Source organism: Puma concolor, chromosome D4 (genome assembly GCF_028749965.1).
Source record: "Puma concolor isolate L17-30 chromosome D4, mPumCon1.1.hap2, whole genome shotgun sequence".
NCBI classification, from domain to species: Eukaryota; Metazoa; Chordata; class Mammalia; order Carnivora; family Felidae; genus Puma; species Puma concolor.
The window spans coordinates 72704740-72725545 of NC_141679.1; the positions used below are offsets into that span (position 1 = coordinate 72704740).

Below are 20806 nucleotides of genomic sequence, written 5' to 3' on the forward strand. Positions count from 1 at the left end.
GAACACATTTGGCAATATCTGGAGACATTTTTGACTGTCACGCTCAGATAGGTGGTACTACTAGCGTGTAGAGGTCAGGGCTGCTAACCATTTTACAATGCATAGGCCAGCCCTTTACTTGGCAAATAATTATCTTGTCCAAAATGTTACCAGTGTGGAGGCTGAGAAACCCTTTAAGGGTCCCCAGCAGGCAGAGAGTGACTAGAATCTCTAAGTTCATCTTCCTTTGGGAAAGACAGCACGGGACTAAAGGAAGGCGTCTGGGGCTCGGGACTCGCTTTAAAACCCTGTGCACACATCTTCATGGCGATAACCATACGGTAAGAGAGCCAGACTACCAACTGACGCAGGTGAAGTAAGGCTGTACAAAAGATCGCGTGTGAAGGGTACCGTGGACGTTACGTAAAGCACTTTGCGCACACTGGTTACGTGCGACACTGAGACATCCTTTAAGTCTAACAACAAATCCTCCAGCAGCTGAGGCTAGGAAAGAGGTCAGCTGCATACCGGAAGCGGCCCGGCGGATGAGGCGTCCTTCTCCCCTAGCAACGGTCGCGAAACAAGTGCTTGTCGCAGCAGTGCCCAGTGCGCCTGCGCGGAGGCGGCGCCTGCTGATGTGGAGTTAGGTCGGGGAGGCGGAGCCCGGCGCACGGCGGTGTGCGGCAGAGGTGCTGGGGTGGTGGAGCAGCGGCCGAGGCCGGGATGGCGGCGCCGCTCGCTCCGCGCCGGGGAGCCGGGGCTGCCGGCCGGCGCTGGTTGGTGCTGCTGCCGCCCCTGCTGCTGGTGCTGCTGCTGGTGCGGCCCGCGGGGGCCCTGGTGGAGGGGCTCTACTGCGGCACGCGCGACTGCTACGAGGTGCTGGGCGTGAGCCGCACGGCAGGCAAGGCGGAGATAGCGCGGGCCTACCGCCAGCTGGCCCGGCGCTACCACCCCGACCGCTACCGGCCTGAGCCTGGCGATGAGGGCCCGGGACTGACGCCGCAGAGCGCCGAAGAGGCCTTCCTGTTGGTGGCGACAGCCTACGAGACTCTTAAGGTGAGGTCTGGGGGAGCAGATGGGTTGCGAAGACTCCTGGCCTGCGGAGCAGGGTTCTCGGTGACCCCGACTCCGGGCGCGGCCACCGCCACGACTCCTATCTAGGATGTTCGTGATTTCCTACGTGGCCCCGCGAAAGAACCCATACGGCTCATTGACAAAGATGGGAGCCCCCTCGGGCCTTGGGGGACAGCCCTCTCCTTTTTTGTTACAGTTTTGCAAAGCTTTGGGCATCTAAGGATTTAGTGAAAGCGCTTTAAAAACGTGTAGCTTACAGTTGTAAAACAAGGTAGTTGTTATTACCGGGATCTGTGATAGAACACAGGAAAGGTCTCCAATATTGAATGACTGTGATGGCGCCAATTTGACATGACAGAAACTTGATTTCTGGGCATGGTATTAAATGTGCCATTTAGCGTGGGTTTACGGATCTAGAAAAACAAAACAATGAACAAGCAGTCAGAAGACCGGATATTTGACTCTTGGCTCCTACACCCCAAGTATGACCTTGGATAGTGACTCAATATGTCACAGTAGCTGTTTCTTCATATGCAAAAGTAAAGCCGAGATACCTCCTCAGAGGGTTATTATGAGTAAGTGTGAGAAATCCACTGTATAGGACCTGTAAATAGGTGCTTAATGACTTGGGATTCAAGACTCTGAGAATTTTTGACAGGAAAAGTTTGTGAATATGTGTGTAGTCATTTGACAAAGGCTTTATGGAGTCCTTTGGGGATGGGGAGATTTAGCCTGATCCTGTTCTCTTCTCCTACTGCAAAAATCAAACCATATAAGGAATCACAAGTATAACTCCTATTGGATGGAAATGTTACTGCTTCAAGGGCCCCATCATGCAAATGTACCAGCAATTTACAGCAATTGTAAGGTACTTCTTTCCAGCCTTAAAAAAATATATATATAAATATGTATATATACATATATACTTTTATATATATTTATATATATATATATATATTTTTTTTTTTTAATTTGAGAGGGAGATCACCAGTGTGTTTGCGGTGGGTGGGGGTGGGGTAGAGGGGGAGAGAGAGAAAGAATCTCAAGCAGGCTCCACACACACTCAGCTCTGAGCTGCCCCGCAACCCTGCGATCATGACCTGAGCCGAAATCAAGAGTGGAGTGATCAACTGACTGAGTCACCCAGGCGCCCCCCTCTTTTTTTTTTTTTTTTTTTTTTGGAGTCAAAGTTTTCCATGTTGCTATGTTGTCTGCTTTTAATGACTACTTTGGGTATACTGTAATTTAACCATGGATTATTTTTATAGATTAGCTTCCCAGAGCTGAAAATACTGAAACAAGGAGTTAAAGGCTTTTCATTCATGCTTTCCAGAGCAGTTTATATAATACGGAGTCATATTAATGAGTGTGCTGAGTTTGCTAAATTATGACTAGCATTGTTTAGATTGTAATTCTTACTGGCAATTAACTGAAGAAATGAGTGGGGCATGGGGAAAGTGCAGATACCAGAGGGTTTAGTTGCTTATTATTTAGGATATAGAGTGATTGAAGAAAGACTTCCCAAAAATGGGAAAGAACTTCTCCATCCAGGACAACCCAGCATCTAAAGCCCCAATCTGTGTTTTTCTGCAGTGAGGAAATCTAGTGGTTCAGACAAACGGGCAGAAGGACCTGGTGGCATATAAGGAAGCACTGGAGGGATGGAGAACTTCCAGAAGAGAGGGCAGCAGAAACACTGGCAACTGTTGCCTTATGCTGGGGTTGGAGATGGTTTGGCATGAGAGTGGTGAGCATGTTAGTAAACGAGAACCAAGAATGAGAGATGGTAGATAAATTCTTGCTGGGAGGAACCCCAAGATTCTTAACTATTCTTGCCATTTTCTTGCAGACACATATTTGGAGGCTGATTTGGCAGATCTGCATTGGTTGCCTCTAAAAGGTTTTACCCCTACAGTTTAGGGTTGATTGGTTAGCTAATGAAAGCTCAATGAAATAATTTGTGCACTTTTTGGCAGTTAAAAACTGGTATGTCTGGAGAAAGTAACACTTAATTTTTTTTCAAGTTTATTTATTTATTTAGAGAGAAAGAGCAAGTTGGGGAGAGGTGGAGAGAAAGAGGGAGAGAGAGAATCCCAAGCAGGCTCCCGCACTGTCAGTGTGGAACCTGACATGGGGCTGGAACTCATGAACCATGAGATTGTGACCTGAGCTGAAATCAAGAGTTGGACGCTTAACTGACTGAGTGACCCAGGCACCCCAAAAGTAACACTTTTAATTTTGATTCCAACAAGAGGTTTGCAGTACTACAAATGTCTCCAAACAGGAAACAATTGGAGTTGTGCTGATGGAGGAGGGAGTGAGAGAATGTGCAGTAGTTTCCCCAGCCCCATTCAGAGTTACTGTCAGAGGAAAGGGATGTCTAGGGATGGTTTGGACCCTGAAAATCAGACCTAGCTCAGCTCTATGAAACCAGTTTTACAGTTATAGAGATGGACTTCTAAGTGGAACACTTCCAGAAACTTTTCTTTTTCAAACTTCATTGCAGATTCCCTCTCCTGGAATAAAGAAAAGGACTTTGATTTGCTGTATGTGGAAGTTATTAAAAACAAACAGGGTGGTCAGGTTTTATTTCCGTCATAATGAAAAACTGTGAGTAAGTGGCCAGAGAATTCATTTCTGGGTAATGCAAAGATCTAGTGAACTGGGGTCATCCAATTTGGACAGCCTCAGCCTTCAAATTATCCCTTTGAGGCAATGGGGATGTAACTACTACTTGAGTTATATCTGCAGGCTGGAATCAGGGCTTGTGAGGGATAAGAGGTTCACATGGCCTTTGCTAAGAGCAGATCAGATAGAATAGTGGGAGGAGTTGGTAGGTTCCAGTGGCTCTGGAATAAGGAGGTGCAGAAGCCTATCTAGAATTCCACGTATCATCTCATGGAGGTAGCAGATGCCTACCTGGGACCACTTCTTTTCTGTTTGCTAGTTTTGGTATGCGCTGTATCTTTCTCCATAAAGAATAACAGTAAACCCTGTGAGAGGTGTACTATGTACAAAGCCAGCCAGAAAGAGGAAGGGACTTGGGAAGACTGTGTCCTCCTTCATAGCCATGTGCAGTTATTCCTGGCATATGGAAGAAGTTGATTTTATATTTGCTTTGTAAAATGCACAGGTAGATTCCATCTTGAAACAGTGTATCTAAAAGAAATTTTTCCTTTCTTGAAATCTGAAATGATTACTTATAAATTCATTGGAGCTAGGAGTCTTTTTTCTTCCCCCATAATTTTTTGATAACCTTTTGATTTCTCTTATTATTAGTCTGTTCAAGTCTCTTAATATTTTTAATATATGTGATATAAGAAGCTACATTATATCTTCATTATAAGCTTATAGTGGTTTCCCATCAAAACTTCTAATAACCAAGGATCTCTGAATGTTGATAATAAAATACGTCACCAAAATGGGAACTTATATTTGTGAATTCTTGTGGATTTATGCCTGAAGTTGTCTTGGTCAAATAAATACCTCTTTGAGAGAGAGAGGCTTTTTAAGATGGCGGTTGTTAAAAAAATAAGTACACTAATGGGATTTAAATACAGTTGGTAAGACAGGAGATCTCACACTTGGTCATTGTTATTTTAGCAACACAGATTCTACCTGTGCGCAGAGATACTGAGGAAAACCAGAAAAAGAAGGATGGGTAATTGTGGAAGGCGAAGGCACTGGTCAGATGCTTTCATCAAGTCATGCTTAGTTCAGATTTTCAAATAACTTAAAAATGCAGTTCTCAGCAGGACGTCAAACCATTATGATTTTACACACTGTGTTATATTTGCTTCATCATATAAGCAAAGTTAAGACAATGAAATAGTATTTAGTGTATTCGACTACTGGGATTCAGGGAATTTGTGGACTTTGGAAGTTAGGTAAATGGACTCTTACTTGCTGTGTCAACATTGAATCTTTTTATGTGGATATAGCACTTATCACACTGCACTGTAAATATGGAGTAGCCCTCCTTTCTTCACTAAACCATCTCCTTGCCTTTTTGTATGTATATCCATGGAACCTAGCTCAGTGTCTGGCACATCAGATAATGAATGTTTGTTAAATGAAAACTCATATTTGGAGATAGATTCAGATTGAATGGAAATTGAAAGTGGATTTCTGACATTGTGACCTTGTTATGTGAAGCCTACTTTGGTATTTTACCCTAAATTAACTGTAGTTTTAAAGAGTGGTATAGATAAAGTAGATTGGATGGCTATGAATGAAAAGTTCCCGCATGAGAGAAAATGCACATCTATTTTTAAGGATAAATTCTGTTTTTTTGAGTGAAAACATTAACCCTTTTTGAATATAGATAACAATTGGATGAAGTAGATGGAATACGGAAGGCATAGAAGTAAGCAGATGAGGGAACAGGTGGAAAGAATGCACTTAGAAAATGGGAAAATAGAATTTGACACCATTTTGCAAAATCACAAAAGAACAGAAAAGATCTTGGCAGTATTGCCAAAAGATCTTGGCATGAATGTTATCTGATAAGGTAGGAGATCTGTAGTGAGAGCCTTTTACTACTTTAGCCTTGTCTTGGCAGGGAAGTCACAAGAACACTTTAGTTTTCTATCAGTCTAGTTGGTGTAGCAGAGCTTTAGCACTTATGAAGAATTGGGCATAAGGGGGGGATTCTGAACACCCTACCCTTTTATGTGACTGTTTATTGTTCTTCCTTAGTTTATTCTCTTATTCAGTCCTTTCTGTAACTGGTACTGAGGGAGGCGCTGAGGGAGGAGACAATAACAATGAAGAAGGCACAGTTCTTGCCTTTAATCTTTTAACATAACAAGGAGACAGGTACTTATTGTGTGGTTATTATTTATTTAAGTTATATAATAAAATGTGTAGGTTATATTGCAGCACTGAGAGGACACAATTATTTCTTCTTTGGGGATTGGAGAAGAATGTACTCTTTGATCTGGATCTAGAACAGTCACCAACAGTTGACAGTGAAGGGATATTTTTGGTAGAGGGAAAACCTGATCAACAAAAACATGGAGTCATGAGTATGTAAGACTCATTCCAGGAATGAGATCTAGTTTGGTAAGGTATTATAATAGTATTTTCTCCACCAATGATCACTTTTATTATATTTCTCTGAAGTACTCCTTGTTTTGAGGAACAATTAACTGCATTTCTTAGAATTATTGTTTTTCTTTCCTAGCATCTATCCAGATTAATCAATCATTCATAATAATTGGGTATTCATAAAAATAATAAAAAACATGTAAATTTTGAATACAGTTGTGATGCTGATAAACAGCCAACTTAATTAAGCTTGATGGCAGATAGTTTTCATTTTACATGTCAACTCTGATTGGTTATGACTCCCTGAAATACTTGTAAAGGTTTTGAGATCTTGTCTGGGTTTAGTGAGAAGGAAGGAGGACATGTTCAATAGTGATTTCTCCCATGGGCCCAGAAGGGTGTGGTACCTTATGAACCACACACACTATTTCTGCTGTGAGTCCATAAGTTTATTTTTTACTGATCCCTTAATTTCAACTGTTATTCCCTACTTATGGCAAAGACTGATTGTATACCAGATGTATTTAATTTTAGTTCTGTGACTACCTGACACATGATGTTATCAACACCCAATCAGAGCTTTTGATTAACACAAAAACAACTGAGTTGATAGAATTCTGGCCAGAAACTGAGCACTTGAGATTTTAATTTAGCCTGTGCAGATTTATCATGGGTAAAAAGAACATTTTGAGATATTCACAGCACAGAGACCCTTATAGCATTTTTCACAGATTTTAGAGGATCCACTACTTTTAGGTTAGAAGCCTGTCAGGCATATGGTAAGGAGATGTTTCAGGAGACTGGAACATAGTTTGGGATCAGATAATGAACAACCTTTTAATCTGTGTTCAGGAATTCGAACTTTATGTATCAAATAGTTACCAGAGGTTTTAAAGAGGAGAAATAACACAACCTGATGTTTCTCTCAGTAAGAAAATTCTGAGAACAATATTGAGAATGGGTTAGGGAAGACGGAGAGGTTTTTGACTGAATTCATTTCCACCATTTTCTGGAATTTTGTCATTCTTCTTTGGTAACTTGAAAATCTCTTAGTTGGTTCATTTCACATTCCTTTCACTTAATTTTGCTTCTTTCAAAGCTACTGTCACATCTTTCTTCTTTTTTCACTGTTGGCTATCTTTACTTCCTCACCTCCTTTTCCTTCCAGCTGCTGTAGACTGACGTGTATCAGCACACATACTGGAATTGTTCTTCAGGTGAACAGTGGTGCTCTAGGTGTCAGATCTGAGAGCTGCTCTTCCTTTCTCCCTCCTGGTGTGATCTGTGGCATTTGATGTTGCTGATCATATAGTTCTTTAAGCTGTTCTCCCTAAACACCCTCAGTGTTATTCTCTCCCTTTTCACCTGTCTTTCTAGTCATTTCTTTTCAGTCTTTATAATCTTTTCTTCTGCCAACACCTTAAACATTGCTTTTCCTGAGAGTTCTATCCTTTGGGTACTCTTTTTTATTTTTGTTTTCTAATCTCTTCCTGGTGAAACTTAACTACACCTGTGACAACTCTAAAATCTGTGTTCTCTAGGTTCATATTTTCAGTTGTGTCTCATTTTGTAGCATAGTTACCCAAAATTAGACATTTGAGAAGTCAATCTTGTTATGTTTGTTAAAGCATACATTTTAAAAGAGGATGTAATTATGACTCATATAAACACAAAATGAACATTGTCAGATTTTATTTAATTAATGAAGGAACCACTAAGATATTAAAATCAGTTCAAAAGAGAAAAATTGCCACACATTCACGAACAGGGAACACTAAAGTGCCTGTAAAACTGGCCAGTATGACAAGGCAATAGTCAGTTGTATTCCACTGGACACAATTTATCTTTCTGTGAAGAAGAATTATCTGCATTACTTCCAGTTTTCTACATGTTACTTCTGTCCCTATAAAGGTGCAACCCTCCTTCAGGAATAGATAATCCCAGGAGGCTCCAAGAATTGAAAAGATTCCAGTAATTTTTTTCTTCCCTTTTCAGAATCTTCCACTATCTTCTCTAGCATCTTCTCTAAACTTGATATCCTGTTCTTTTTTTTTTTTTTAAGCTTATTTATTTTGAGAGAGAGAGAGAGAGAGAGAGAGCAAGAGTACATGAGTAGGAGAGGGGCAGAGAGAGAGGGAAAAAATCCCAAGCAGGCTCTGCACCATCAGCATGGAGCCCCATATGGGGCTCGAACTCTTGAACCATGAGATCACGACCTGAGCTGAAATCAAGAGTCTGATGCTTAGCGGATTGAGCCAGCCAGGCACCCTCATTCCATTAAGCACGATATTGTCAGAGTTAGCTTTCAAAAATAAACACTTCTACTTAGTGGTATTGTTCTCATGCTTTAAAACATTTTGTTTTTGAATAGCATAGACAATGCTACTCTAGCACTTCAGCATGGCATACAAGGTTCTCTCCATGGTTCTTATCCAAATCTGTCTTCCTGGGCACATTTACTACACTTTCTTCCTAAATTTCCCTACTGTGCAACCTTCACTGAATCCATTAAATTCATTGATGATTCTGTACTTCAACACTTGATGTTACCTGTGGCTGGAACAGATTTTACACTGTACTTGCTTTTCAAGATCCAGTACTTATTTCTTCTCTGCTGTGGTTTCTGTTACCAGTGGTCTCAGGCAGAGTTAGTCTTTTCTTCCTTAGCACATCAAATTGCATTTTTCTTGCTAGATTGTTCTAAATGGAAGAGTTCTTGAGACCAGGACATTATCTTATTTGTCTTTTTATCCTCCTTTGAATTGAGCACAGGCTTAATGCCCCGTGTAATTATGCCCCTGATTTGAAAATAACCAAGGTTTTTAAAAGCTCAGGTTACCAAGTAGATGGTGATACTATACTATTAACTGACACGGAGGGACAGATTTGCATGTTTGTTTTGAGATAGTTATGTTATATTTAGGAAATGCTTAGGAGACATTTGAAAATAGGAGGACACAGGAAAAGCAAATCCAAGTATCACTAGTATGTAGGTGATACTGCAAATCGTGGAAGTTGTTGAGGTCACATGTGGAAAGAAGAGAAGACATGGGAAGACAGTGGCATAGTGACTGGGGTCAGGAAGCAGGGAGAGAAATGAAACTGACAGCAGTAAATTTCCTTCCTCTGTAGTAGGATGTAATGGCCTGGATAAAAATGTAGGAACAGATGTTATTTTTTTTAAAGGATCATTTGTGTGTGTGTATTTCTTTTAAAATGGGATTAATATATATTTTTAAGAATGAACAAAAATATTACTACTTTTTTTTAATATACTATTGATTCCTGGCCTTTAACATCCAACCTAAAATGGTTTCTACTATCTGTGTAACAGAAAAATTTTAATGTATAAGTGGCTGCAATACAAATTATTGCAATTTATGTATATTGAGACCAAACAGTTCATTATTTCTTCAAGGGCAAGAACATAATATATTTTTGCCTCTGGGGAGGTGGGGGGGGGAATGATCATTTTCATAAGAGAAGGAAGGATTCAGTGCTTTCTTTGCTTGTGGGTTTCCTCTTGTTCACTTTTGATCTAGATATTGGTGGTTCTGTTCCAGTCCTCCTGCATATGCCCAAGAGGATTGGGAGTGGAGTGGACACCAGCAGAAGCACCATTTTTTCCTGTAGAGATTAGAAACAAGGAGCTTATTGCCCTGCTGGTCAAGGCTCAGGACAGAGAGGAGGAAGAAACAAGTATAAAGGTTTTGGTTTTGGAAAGAAGTTGGAATCTCCTGACCCTGGGACCTTAAGATCCACAAAATTGCTGAAAGAAAAAATACTACCTTATTGAAAGGTAAGACATTAAACTGTTTTAAGGTTTAAGCTGTTTTAGCCACAGTAGCATATTTTCATAAGCTATGAAATCAAGCAGTCATTTCTGCTAAGCCCAAGTTTTTGTGAAATAATCACCGGCCTTCCTGGTGAGATGAAGACCTGTGTATAGTGAGGGAGAGCCTTTACAAAATTTTACTCATTTTTTAAATGACACTTACTGAATGCCAGGCACTATGGTAGGTCTTGGATATACAGAGATTAATGTGTCACCCTACCTATCTTCCAGAAGTTCTCACTCAAGCAAAAAGAAAAAACGAATGATTTCAATGTGATAAGTGCTATAATAAATAGGTTACATATGTAATAAGAGTGTCCTAAAGGATTAATAGGAGCTCATGAGGTTGGAAGAAAGGGATGGGCATTTGAGGTAGAAAGAATTATATGTTCAAAGACATAGGTATGAAAGGGCATGCTGTACTGGAAGAACACAGCAAATTTCAGAAATTACTATCTGATGTTTGCTATGGGCAAAAGAGGGGCAAGTGATGAGATGTTGCTAGGTAAGAGTGCACTAGTTATGGAGGCCTTGTTGCATGTCAAGAAATTTTAACTTACTAGCCACAGGGAATCACTGGAGATTGAGGACTGAGTTCCAGGATGGGTGGGAGAAAAAATAAATATAATGGTTTTAAAATATGTACGTACCTGTAGCTTTCAATTGGGTCTCAGCCTCTTGTCTTTTCTTTTTTGCTAGTATTCCAGGTATCCTTGCTAGTATTCCTGGTATCCTTTTTTGCTAGTATTCCTGGTATCGTTGGTAACCTAGTATTCTTACTAGGTTGATTCTAAACTTTGTAGGCTACTAGAGAGTAGAATTTTGACTTAGACTGTTGAAAACTAACTCTCCAATTTGTGCCAACCTTGAATACCTTCCAAGGTATATTATGCATACCTCAGCCTAAGATAATTTTCTTCAATCTGGAGAGAAAGCTATAAACCCAAGAGTAAAGATTCTGGCTGATTAAATCCTATAACAAGGAGGTGGCCAACCTTTCTTGTCTTTAATTGTGACAAAAACGGGGTCATAAATTTATGGTGACCCCAAAGAAAAGAAAACCATCCTGTGAAGTCAGACTTGATCCTGAAACCTTTTGCAGGAATTAATTTGAGACCTCATTAGAGGGCTCTGAATAGACTTCACAGGCTCTGGTTGCAGCAGAGAGGCCAGACACAAGGTTCAGATTTTGGAGTGGCTGGTTGCTGGAACATTAGTTGACCATCCTATTAGAAGAGCTCAGGATTCAATGAAGTAAGTCACAAATTTAGGGACCAGTGAGAAGATGGTGACCGTGGTAGAAGATCTGGGTGAAATGTTTGAATAGGGATATCTGCATTCTATGGATTGTGACCTTCACTAAGAGAACAAAGACGGGAGGATAACTGTTGGACCCATGACATTCACATAGCAGATTTCAGTCACACTCAAAGACAGTGCTGTATACTTTAACCAGGAGGAGTACAGTCAGGCTGGGCAAAGGGCTCTGTGTAGATAATGATGCTGGCTGGAGTTCTTTAGGAATCTGATCAGTGTGGCAGTTAGTTTCAAAACTACTACATGTAATCGAGTTGGAGCATGAAGAATTGTGTTTGAAGAAAATGCATTTCAAAAGGCATCTACCAAGATTGGGAGGCTGAATGAAAAGTCAAAGATTTCAGGCCAAAAGCAGAACATTTCTATAAAATTAGTCCAAAAAGCAAAAACTAGAGGGAGAATGGAAAAATTCTTAAAAGATGCCTTAAAGTACTCAAAATGAGATACATCAAGATATGTGGGTTTTAGTCTTCAGAGCTATCTGTATGACCTATAAAGTTTTGCCCTTTTTAGGTTAGAAGCTATAAAATATGCCTTATAGAAAGAATAATGGATTGACAGCATGTGCCAATGCCATGTGTTGAGGCATGTGCCAATTGCCACAAGAAAATCTTTTTTTTTTTTTTTAACAGAAAAGAACATTCAAAGAGTGAATTTGGAAATAAAAACAGCCTGAACTCAGCCCTCTCTAAATAACAGACAGTTCTCATACTGGCCCTCCAAATAGTGCTATAGAGTAGACTTTGAATATATTTAAATTTCATTATACTAGATACTAGTTTATTTGGTTTCAAATTCTAGTCAGAGGTAAAAAATAGTTTGAATGTACTGAATTTAAGAGAATTGTCACTGAGAATGTGCTCAAACTCACAATTCTTATTAGAAAACATATAATGATTTTAATGGGTACAGAGGAGATATTGTCATTAGCAAACTCATTTCACATCTCAGAAACTATACGTTGGAAGAGTCAGGAGGTCCTGAGTAGACCCCAGAGCCTTCATCTGTGGTAGTAGAGCACTGGGTGTAGATTTTGAAATGCCTTTAGTTAAGAATTTACAATTTTATGAATATTAAATAATTCATGCTAGAAAGACAGCCTCTAGGTTAAATAAGATTTTTAATTTTCATAATGGTTTCTGTTGTACTCCCTCCCTTACAGAGAGTAAAGAATTTGTTGTGGTTTTACTCTTTAACATTCTTTGGACATAAGACAAAATAGGGGGCGCTTGGCTAGCTCAGTTGGTAGAGCAAGCGACTTTTGATCTCTGGTCATGGGTTTGAGCCCCCCATTGGGGGAAGAGTTTACTTTAATTTTTTTTTTTTTTTAATGTTTATTTTTGAGAGAGAGAGACAGAGCATGAGAGGGGGAGGGGCAGAGAGAGAGGGAGACACAGAATTCGAAGCAGGCTCCAGGCTCTGAGCTGTCAGCACAGAGCCTGATGTGGGGCTCAAACCCACCAACTGTGAAATCATGACCTGAAGTCAGACGCTTAATTGACTGAGCCACCCAGGCACCCTGAGTTTACTTAAAAAAAAAAGAAAGACAAAATAGGTTTCCTGTGTGATAAAGAAGCAAATCATAACCCTGTGTAGAGTTCTTCAACCTATGTAGCTCAGTAAGAGATTGGCATTTATCTCTATTTGAAATTGATTAAAGTTAGAGGTTTTAAGAAATGTTTTATTTGTGAACATTCAGAGCAGCATTTCAGAATGCTGTGATTTTTTTTTTCAACGTGTTTGTGTATGTTACCTTATTTATGAACTGGGCTGTGACAATATAATAGTAAAATACTCTGTATTTGTAACATTTTTTTATAATGTATCACTTGATGTTGAAATAACCCTGTAAAATTAGAAGGGTAGATATTATCTCTATTTTACAGATGAGGAAGAGTGAGGCTCAGAGAGGCTAAAGATTTCACTTGAAGTCACAAAGTTAAACTTTTTACCATTATACTGCATCAGTGTTTCTTGGAGATGAGCATAATTCAGTTTTATAAGGCACAGACTGGCTTTGTCTGCTTTTTGTTGTCTTAATCATTGCTTTCAACAGAAAAATTTCTACACAAGGCTGGAAAATGATGGCAAATATCTATAATAGAGATAAACATTTGTTCCTATGAATAATTATTGAAAGTAGGTATCAACATGTTCTGAAGTTAAAAGAACGTGACAACATCCTTATTAGCACCATAACGCTGCCTAAAACATCATGGTTAATTGCTATTAAAATGTTTTTATTTTTTCAGGAGGACTAACAATACTTACGAATTTGGAGAGATTACTTTTATTATGCTTTATACCTAATATTAAAGTTCTAGAAACAAATTTTTGTGTGCCTTTGAAGGGTGGTGGGAAATTTTTTTATTTTGATAGTTTCAGTTCTTTTATTCAGATTAATCTTACATGATTATAAAATTCTGTTTGACTTAACAGATTATAAACTAAGTCCATTTAATGAAATGTCCTATGAAATTGAGTATCTTGTTATTTTACAGGATGAAGAAACACGAAAAGATTATGACTACATGCTGGATCACCCAGAAGAGTACTATAGCCATTACTATCATTACTACAGCAGGCGCTTAGCCCCCAAAGTGGATGTTAGAGTTGTGATTTTGGTCAGTGTATGTGCTATTTCAGTGTTTCAGGTTGGTATTAATGGAGGTGTATGTCTTCATGTGTGTGCTTGAGTGCACATTGCCTAGTACTGGGCATTAAAACTGAATTAGAAGTACCTTTTTAAAAAAAAAATTTTTTTTTTAATGTTTATTTGTGAGAGAGAGAGAGTGTGTGTGTGTGAGCAGGGGATGGACAGAGAGAGAGGGAGACACAGAATCCAAAGCAGGCTCCAGGCTCTGAGCTGTCAGCACAGAGCCGGACGCGGGGCTCAAACTCATGAACTGCTAGATCGTGACCTGAGCCAAAGTCAAACAGTCAACTGACTAAGCCATCCAGGAGCCCCTAGAAGTACCTTCTTATAAAACTTATACTTCTAAATTCTTATAAAATTTTACTTGCCGTTGAGACTAATTTTTTTAGACTAGAAAAATATTCATTTGTTCAACCAATCGATAACATTGGAATCATTGTAAATGGGAAGTCCAAGAAATTAATGATGAATGTCATTATTTAACTATAAAAAACTCAACAATAGATCTTTTTCTCATTGTTCCATTTAGAGTATTTCCCCCCCAACAGCCAGAGTGAATGTTAACCTGATCATATCATTATTTTTGTAGGACTTTTCAATGATTTCTCATTAAATTTAGGGAAAGCCTGAACTTTTTCTTTATTTTTTAAAAAATATTTATTTATTTTTGAGAGAGCGGGAGACAGAGAATCGCAAGCAGGCTCCACACTGTCAGCAGAGAGCCCAACATGGGGCTCGAACCCAGGAACTGTGAGATCGTGACCTGGGTTGAAATCCAGAGTCGGACCCTTAACTAGCTGAGCCACCCAGGTGCCCCCCAAACCTGAACTTCTTATTATGAACTAATAAGTCTTGGTGGCTATCCACAAAATACCAGAAGTGCTTGCCATTACTATAACAACCAAAAATGTCCCACACATTTCCACTGCCTACTAAGGGCACTCTTGCTTAGGCTGAAAACTACTGAAACAGATTAAAAGAGCTGTAGTAACTTTTCATGTTCTTCTAAATGTCACAAAAATTTAACTTCAGCTTGAAGTGAGTTTTTCCTACTATTCTTAAACTAACCACACCTGTTATGTTCTCTAGAGGAAAAGAACATGTCAAATGATTAGAATGAAGCAATTTGCTAGTCTGAAAACTGCTGCTCCAGCTTAATTCCCAGAAATGAGAGTCACTTTATATGACAAATAGAAATCCTGTTGAAAACTAACGTGCATTTTAAATGTATCCGCTTTTGCAGAAGTATTTTCCCTTCAAAGGGGAAAGCAGGGATAATTTTACCTTTGTGTTTTAGATAATGTGATATCCTAGTAACATTTCTTTTCCTTAGTCCTAATAGATTGCTACTATAATATTTCAAGATATTATTGGTGTAACTGCAATATTCATTCAGTAAAACAGCAAATGAAATGTGTGGAATAGTGAGGAGAAGGGCTTTTTCTGACAATTAACAAAATGCTTTGTATATATTTATGAAATAAGTTAGATGTTTTACAGTCACAGTCTGTGTGTGTGTGTGTGTGTGTGTGTGTGTGTGTGTGTGTGTGTGTGTTTAATGTTTATTTAGTTTTGAGAGAAAGAGAGATCATGACCTGAGCCGAAGCCAGATGCTCAACCAACTGAACTACCCAGGTGTCCCAGATGTTTTCCAGTCAAATACGAGTTCAAACATATTTGAATCTTTTACTTCAGAATATAATGAGCATTGCTGTGATATATCTAGATGGTTTAGGAAAGAGATGGGAATGAATATAGTTGCCTGAGTCTATATCCTGTGATCTCTTTTTTAAACAAGTTACTCACTGGCTAGTTTTGCCAGTTAACTCGTCCTCCAGAATGTAGATCACAGTCTCACAGTCTTAAAAAGAGAGAGAGAAAGAGAGATTTTTTAATAGTGATCTAGGGAAAGTCATTTCGTAAAGATGTGAAATGAAAGGTATGGTGTGATTCCATGGATTTATCTTCTGATCTTGGTTATCTCCTGTCTGAATTAATGGCTGTTTTGGCCCAGCTCAGGGCTTACTTGATTTATCTAGCCTGAGATCCCATGTACATGGGGGTATTGTTCAATTTTATCTTTTACTTACAGAGAAACATGATTGTGGTCCCGATTTTTTTTTAATTAAGTTAAGCTCTATGCCAAGCTCATGACCCCGAGATCAAGAGTTGCATGCTCTACAGACTAAGCCAGCCAGGCAGGCGCCCCTTGAGATCCCTATTTTTAATCAGAATGGCTTTGGTGGGAGGGGGAGGTGTTCACCAAGATGCATTTTGGTAGTAAAAATGACCCATTTTTCTTTGTTAAATATTCCAGTTTTTCAGCTGGTGGAACAGCTACGACAAGGCAATCAGCTACCTAGCCACAGTGCCCAAATACCGTATCCAAGCCATGGAGATTGCCAAGCAGCAGGGGTTGCTTGGAAAAGCCAAAGAGAAGGGCAGAAACAAAAAGTCCAAAGAGGAAATTCGTGACAAGGAAGAGAGCATCATAAAAAACATTATAAAAAGTAAAATAGATATAAAGGGAGGCTATCAGAAACCACAGATATGTGATCTTCTCCTGTTTCAGATTCTCTTAGCACCTTTTCACCTGTGTTCATATATAGTCTGGTATTGCCGGTGGATCTATAACTTTAACATCAAAGGCAAAGAATATGGGGAAGAAGAAAGACTGTATATCATACGTAAATCCATGAAGATGTCAAAGTCTCAGTTTGATAGTCTAGAAGATCATCAGAAAGAAACTTTTCTTAAACGGGAGCTCTGGATAAAAGAGAATTATGAGGTGAGTAATTACTCTCTGCTGGGATTTTAGTGTTATCTTACTTTTGAAGTTAAAATTTGGTGTATGAGAACGGATCACAGAAATGCACTCCAATTTCTGAAATCCAAGATTTAAATAATAAAGATTCAATTTTTATTGGAAGTGTGACTATATTTGGTAGTGGGACAATGGGTTTTTAACCTGTAATTTGTCTTAAAAGATGAACTTCAAATACTTTAATTGACTCATGCTGAAAATCTTAAGAAGGGTCTAATTTGTTGTGTTAAACTGCAGTGGGATAATATTTATGTTTGCAAGGGTGTCACAACAACTTTCTGTTATTTGCTCTAATTGAAATTTGTTCTTCCCCAAATTTTCTTTCAGTCATGTAAACTTAGCCAGAGATTAAAAAAAAACAAAACAGAGAAGGAATAAGAGATGGAAATTTTGTTGAAATAACTTCATTTCAAAATAAATGAGCACAGAATCTTCTGTATAATAAATAACATATTATGAAAAGTTAACTTTTATTTAAAAAAATGTCTCTAAATTTTGGGCAGTTTAATAAATGCTACATAATTGTCATCTATACTAGTTACCTTGAAGTGAGCAGCTGCTTAGCTAAAGTCCTAGAGGAACTAGTAATCTCATCATAATGATATTATATTAGGTTTGGGGTAAAATTAATTGACTGATGTTATTAAATATAAGAATAAAGCACAGTGATGGGGTGCCTGGCTGGCTCAGTTGGTAGAACATGTAACTTTACTTATTACTCATTTACTTATTTATCTACCTATTTATTTATTTATTTATTTATTTATTTATTTATTTATTTATTTATTTATTTATGAGAGTAAGCGAGCACGAAAGGGGGAGGGCAGCAAGAGGGAGAGAGAGAATCCCAAGCATGCTCTGCACTGTCAGTGCAGAGCCTGCCATGGGGCTTGAACTCACAAACTGAGATCATGACCTGAGCCAAAGTCAGACGCTTAACTGACTGAGCCATCCAGGCACCACAGTGGAGCATGTGACTCTTTTTCTTCCTATTTTTTTTAAATGTTTGTTTTTGAGAGACAGAGCACAAGTGGGGGAAGGCACAGAGAGAGGGAGACACAGAATCCGAAGCAGGCTCCAGCCTCTGAGCTGTCAGCACAGAGCCCGGCATGGAGCTAGAACCCACGAACCACGAGATCATGACCTGGGTGAAGTCTGAAGCTTAACTGACTGAGCCACCCCGGTGCCCCAATGTGACTCTTGATCTCAGGGTTGTGAGTTTGAGTCCCACATTGGGTAGAGTTTACTTAAAACAAAACAAAAAAATAATACAGTGAGACCTTCTTAAGAAATCTGAAGTGTGTTTGGTTTTTTTAGTTTCATAAACATTCCTTTTTTTTTTTTTTAAGTTTATTTATTTATTTGAGAGAGAACATATGCTTATACACACGTGAGCGGAGGAGGGGCAGAGAGAGAGGGAGACAGAGGATCCAAAGCAGGCTCTGCGCTGACAGCAGAGAGCCTGATGCAGGGCTCGAACTCATGAACCACGAGACTGGAACTTGAACTCATGAACCATGAGATGATGACCTGAACCAAAGTCAGATGCTCAACTGACTGAACCACCCAGGCACCCCAACATTCCTTTTTATAGGTGGTGTCCTAAATAGATTTTACTGAAGGCAGGGTTCCAGTCTGAATTATATTTAACTTACTATGAATTGCCAGAATGTTTTCGCAAGTAGATGTAGTTAGCTTGCTTGTAAATAACATAAAAATGGAAGGTAACATACTGTTTTGTTCCTGAATTATTTGAAAAGTTTTCTCTTTTAAGTAGGGTAAGCAGCCCAGTTTACAAAACTATATTTTCCATGGAGTACTATCCTGGGCTGAATTATCATATGTTAATTATATGAGGTGATCTTAGTCATTACCTCCTAAAATTTGGTAGTAAAATCATTTCTTTCTACAATTTGATGAAACTGGTTATGAAAACTTGTCCATTTAGCTTCAGCTGACATCCATGAAGATCTTCTTTGTTCTATACCTTTGTGGCTTATTTAGCCCTCTTTGGGAACCTTAGTAAAATATTTTGAAAAACCAAAACTTCTCTTCGAAGATAAAAGTAGATGTAAGTTCAATTTGGAGACAAGTGTATATAAAAGGTCATTTTTTCCCTTCGTTAGCATTAACAAATACTGAAAGTCATCAGTTAAATTTTCAGAGTATTGTATTAAAGTAATAGTGTGGTTCTCTAATATTGGATGTTAATTGTGGAGAGGAAATGTTTACACCCTTTAAACTCAGCTGATGTATGATTTCAGTAAGGAAACGAATGTATTCTCAGGTTACAGAAATCAGTGACAAAAATTACTAAGTTCTTGTACAAATTTTTTTAATTTAACCCTGAATGTTAAGGTGCTTAATTGCTTAGTATTTTTAGATGCAATGGTCTTCAGAAGACTGTGTATATTCACAGGAAACTTTTACCTGAAGTTATATTTGAAAAATATTAATATGCTGTAAAAGTAATGACACATGTTTCCCTTTGGATAGTAAAGTCATTTAGGGTTATTTATACTTACAGGTTTATAAACAAGAACAAGAGGAAGAACTAAAGAAAAAATTGGCAAATGACCCTAGATGGAAGCGATACAGGAGATGGATGAAGAATGAAGGGCCTGGACGGTTAACATTTGTGGATGACTGAGGATTGCTGGAATGCTACTGTGCCAAACCTTAATTGTGATATTATTTTCATAGCTGAATTATTTTAGAATTGTAAAAACTGCTCCTCAGCAGTACTTAAAATTCCTCAAATATCTGATTAAACAGAATAATATAGAAATTTAAACTTTCCCTTAAAACTTTATATATAAGACATTTATGATTGTTCAATTTTTATAATCTATTTGTGGATTTTGTTAAATGATCTGACATGAAGATTTATTAGTTGCCATTTAAAATTTGTATCTTTAGTTAAAATATTTGACATGAAAATTTATTAGATACCATTTAAAATTTTTATGTGTTAAGTGTTTATTCTTTAAAAGTGTTTCCTTATTCTTTGTTCTAGTGCTACCTTTTTCTGCTTCCATGGCCTCATATTTTCACAAAACATAAAAAATTACAACAGCATTTAAATACACTGTGTCTTTAGACACGAACTTCAGCAAAATGATTTCAACTGTCATGTCATTTTCATTACAGTCATTCTAGGATTGAAATATGTTCAAAATATCTCTCTAGGAGAGTCTTCTGCCAGAATGTGTTTATACTATTTTCCCCCTGTCGTACTATTCTTAATAAGATCAGAAACTCTCCAGGAGAGTGAATCTACCTTCATGTCCTTGTAGGATGATCTTGATTACAGTCATTATAGGACTAAAACTATTCTCAAACATTTTTCCAGAAGAGACCTTGTAAAAAGGTCTTTTGTACCACAGTTTTGCTTCCCCCACCCCTTCAGTTAAAGAAAAAAAAAGATGGAGCAGAAATAGTGTACTGAAAAGTTGTTCATGTATTATGAAGTCTTTGAGCCATGAAAAATCCAGTGTACATGAGTGTATTTACATGCATTTAAACCAGAAAGAGGAGGTGCATGGCTGTGTGCTGTTCTTTCAAACAATGAAATATATATGTTTTATACATGTGGAAGTGAAAGCAATTCACACATAATCTGACTGAAGCAAGTATGATACTGCATCAGAGTATCGATACACAATCATGGTAGTGAATCAATACTCCTGTTAAAGGATGTATCTCAGTGCTTCATATTAATAAAATGGTTGCAATACGTCACAAGTTTGTGGGTATGACATTTAATTTATATATATATATATATTTTTAAGTTTATTTGTTTTTGAGAGAGAGTGAGAGAGAGAGCATGAGCAAGGGGAAGGCAGAGAGAGAGGAGACAGAATCCCAAGCAGACTCTGCACTGTCCGCGCAGAGCCCAACATGGGGGTTGATTGAACCCATGAAGTGTGAGATCATGATCTGAGCTGAAATCAACTGACTGAGCCACCCAGGTGCCCAAGGTATGACATTTTAAATCAAAGATTAAGGTAACTGCTTTTGTATCATATAGTTTTAAAAGAATAGTGTAGATAATAGAGATGCAAAGTCTCTG

The 20806-nt window shown here is 38.3% G+C and overlaps 1 protein-coding gene across 1 annotated transcript; it reads left to right on the top strand.

The window, feature by feature from the left end:
* Positions 1 to 624: 624 nt before the first annotated feature.
* Positions 625 to 20478, top strand: DNAJC25 (DnaJ heat shock protein family (Hsp40) member C25). The gene is made up of 4 exons (XM_025912796.2): positions 625 to 1035; positions 13756 to 13908; positions 16228 to 16698; positions 19262 to 20478. The coding sequence occupies exons 1-4, from the start codon at positions 703 to 705 to the stop codon at positions 19382 to 19384; spliced, it is 1080 nt and encodes a 359-aa protein (XP_025768581.1). The 5' UTR covers positions 625 to 702; the 3' UTR covers positions 19385 to 20478.
* Positions 20479 to 20806: the final 328 nt, after the last annotated feature.

Excerpts from the sequence above, each read along its gene's own strand:
- DNAJC25 (XM_025912796.2), top strand. The coding sequence starts at position 703 with ATGGCGGCGCCGCTCGCTCCGCGCCGGGGAGCCGGGGCTGCCGGCCGG. Across the intron at positions 1,036-13,755 it reads CAGCCTACGAGACTCTTAAG|GATGAAGAAACACGAAAAGA; the intron begins GTGAGGTCTGGG and ends GTTATTTTACAG. Across the intron at positions 13,909-16,227 it reads GTGCTATTTCAGTGTTTCAG|TTTTTCAGCTGGTGGAACAG; the intron begins GTTGGTATTAAT and ends TAAATATTCCAG.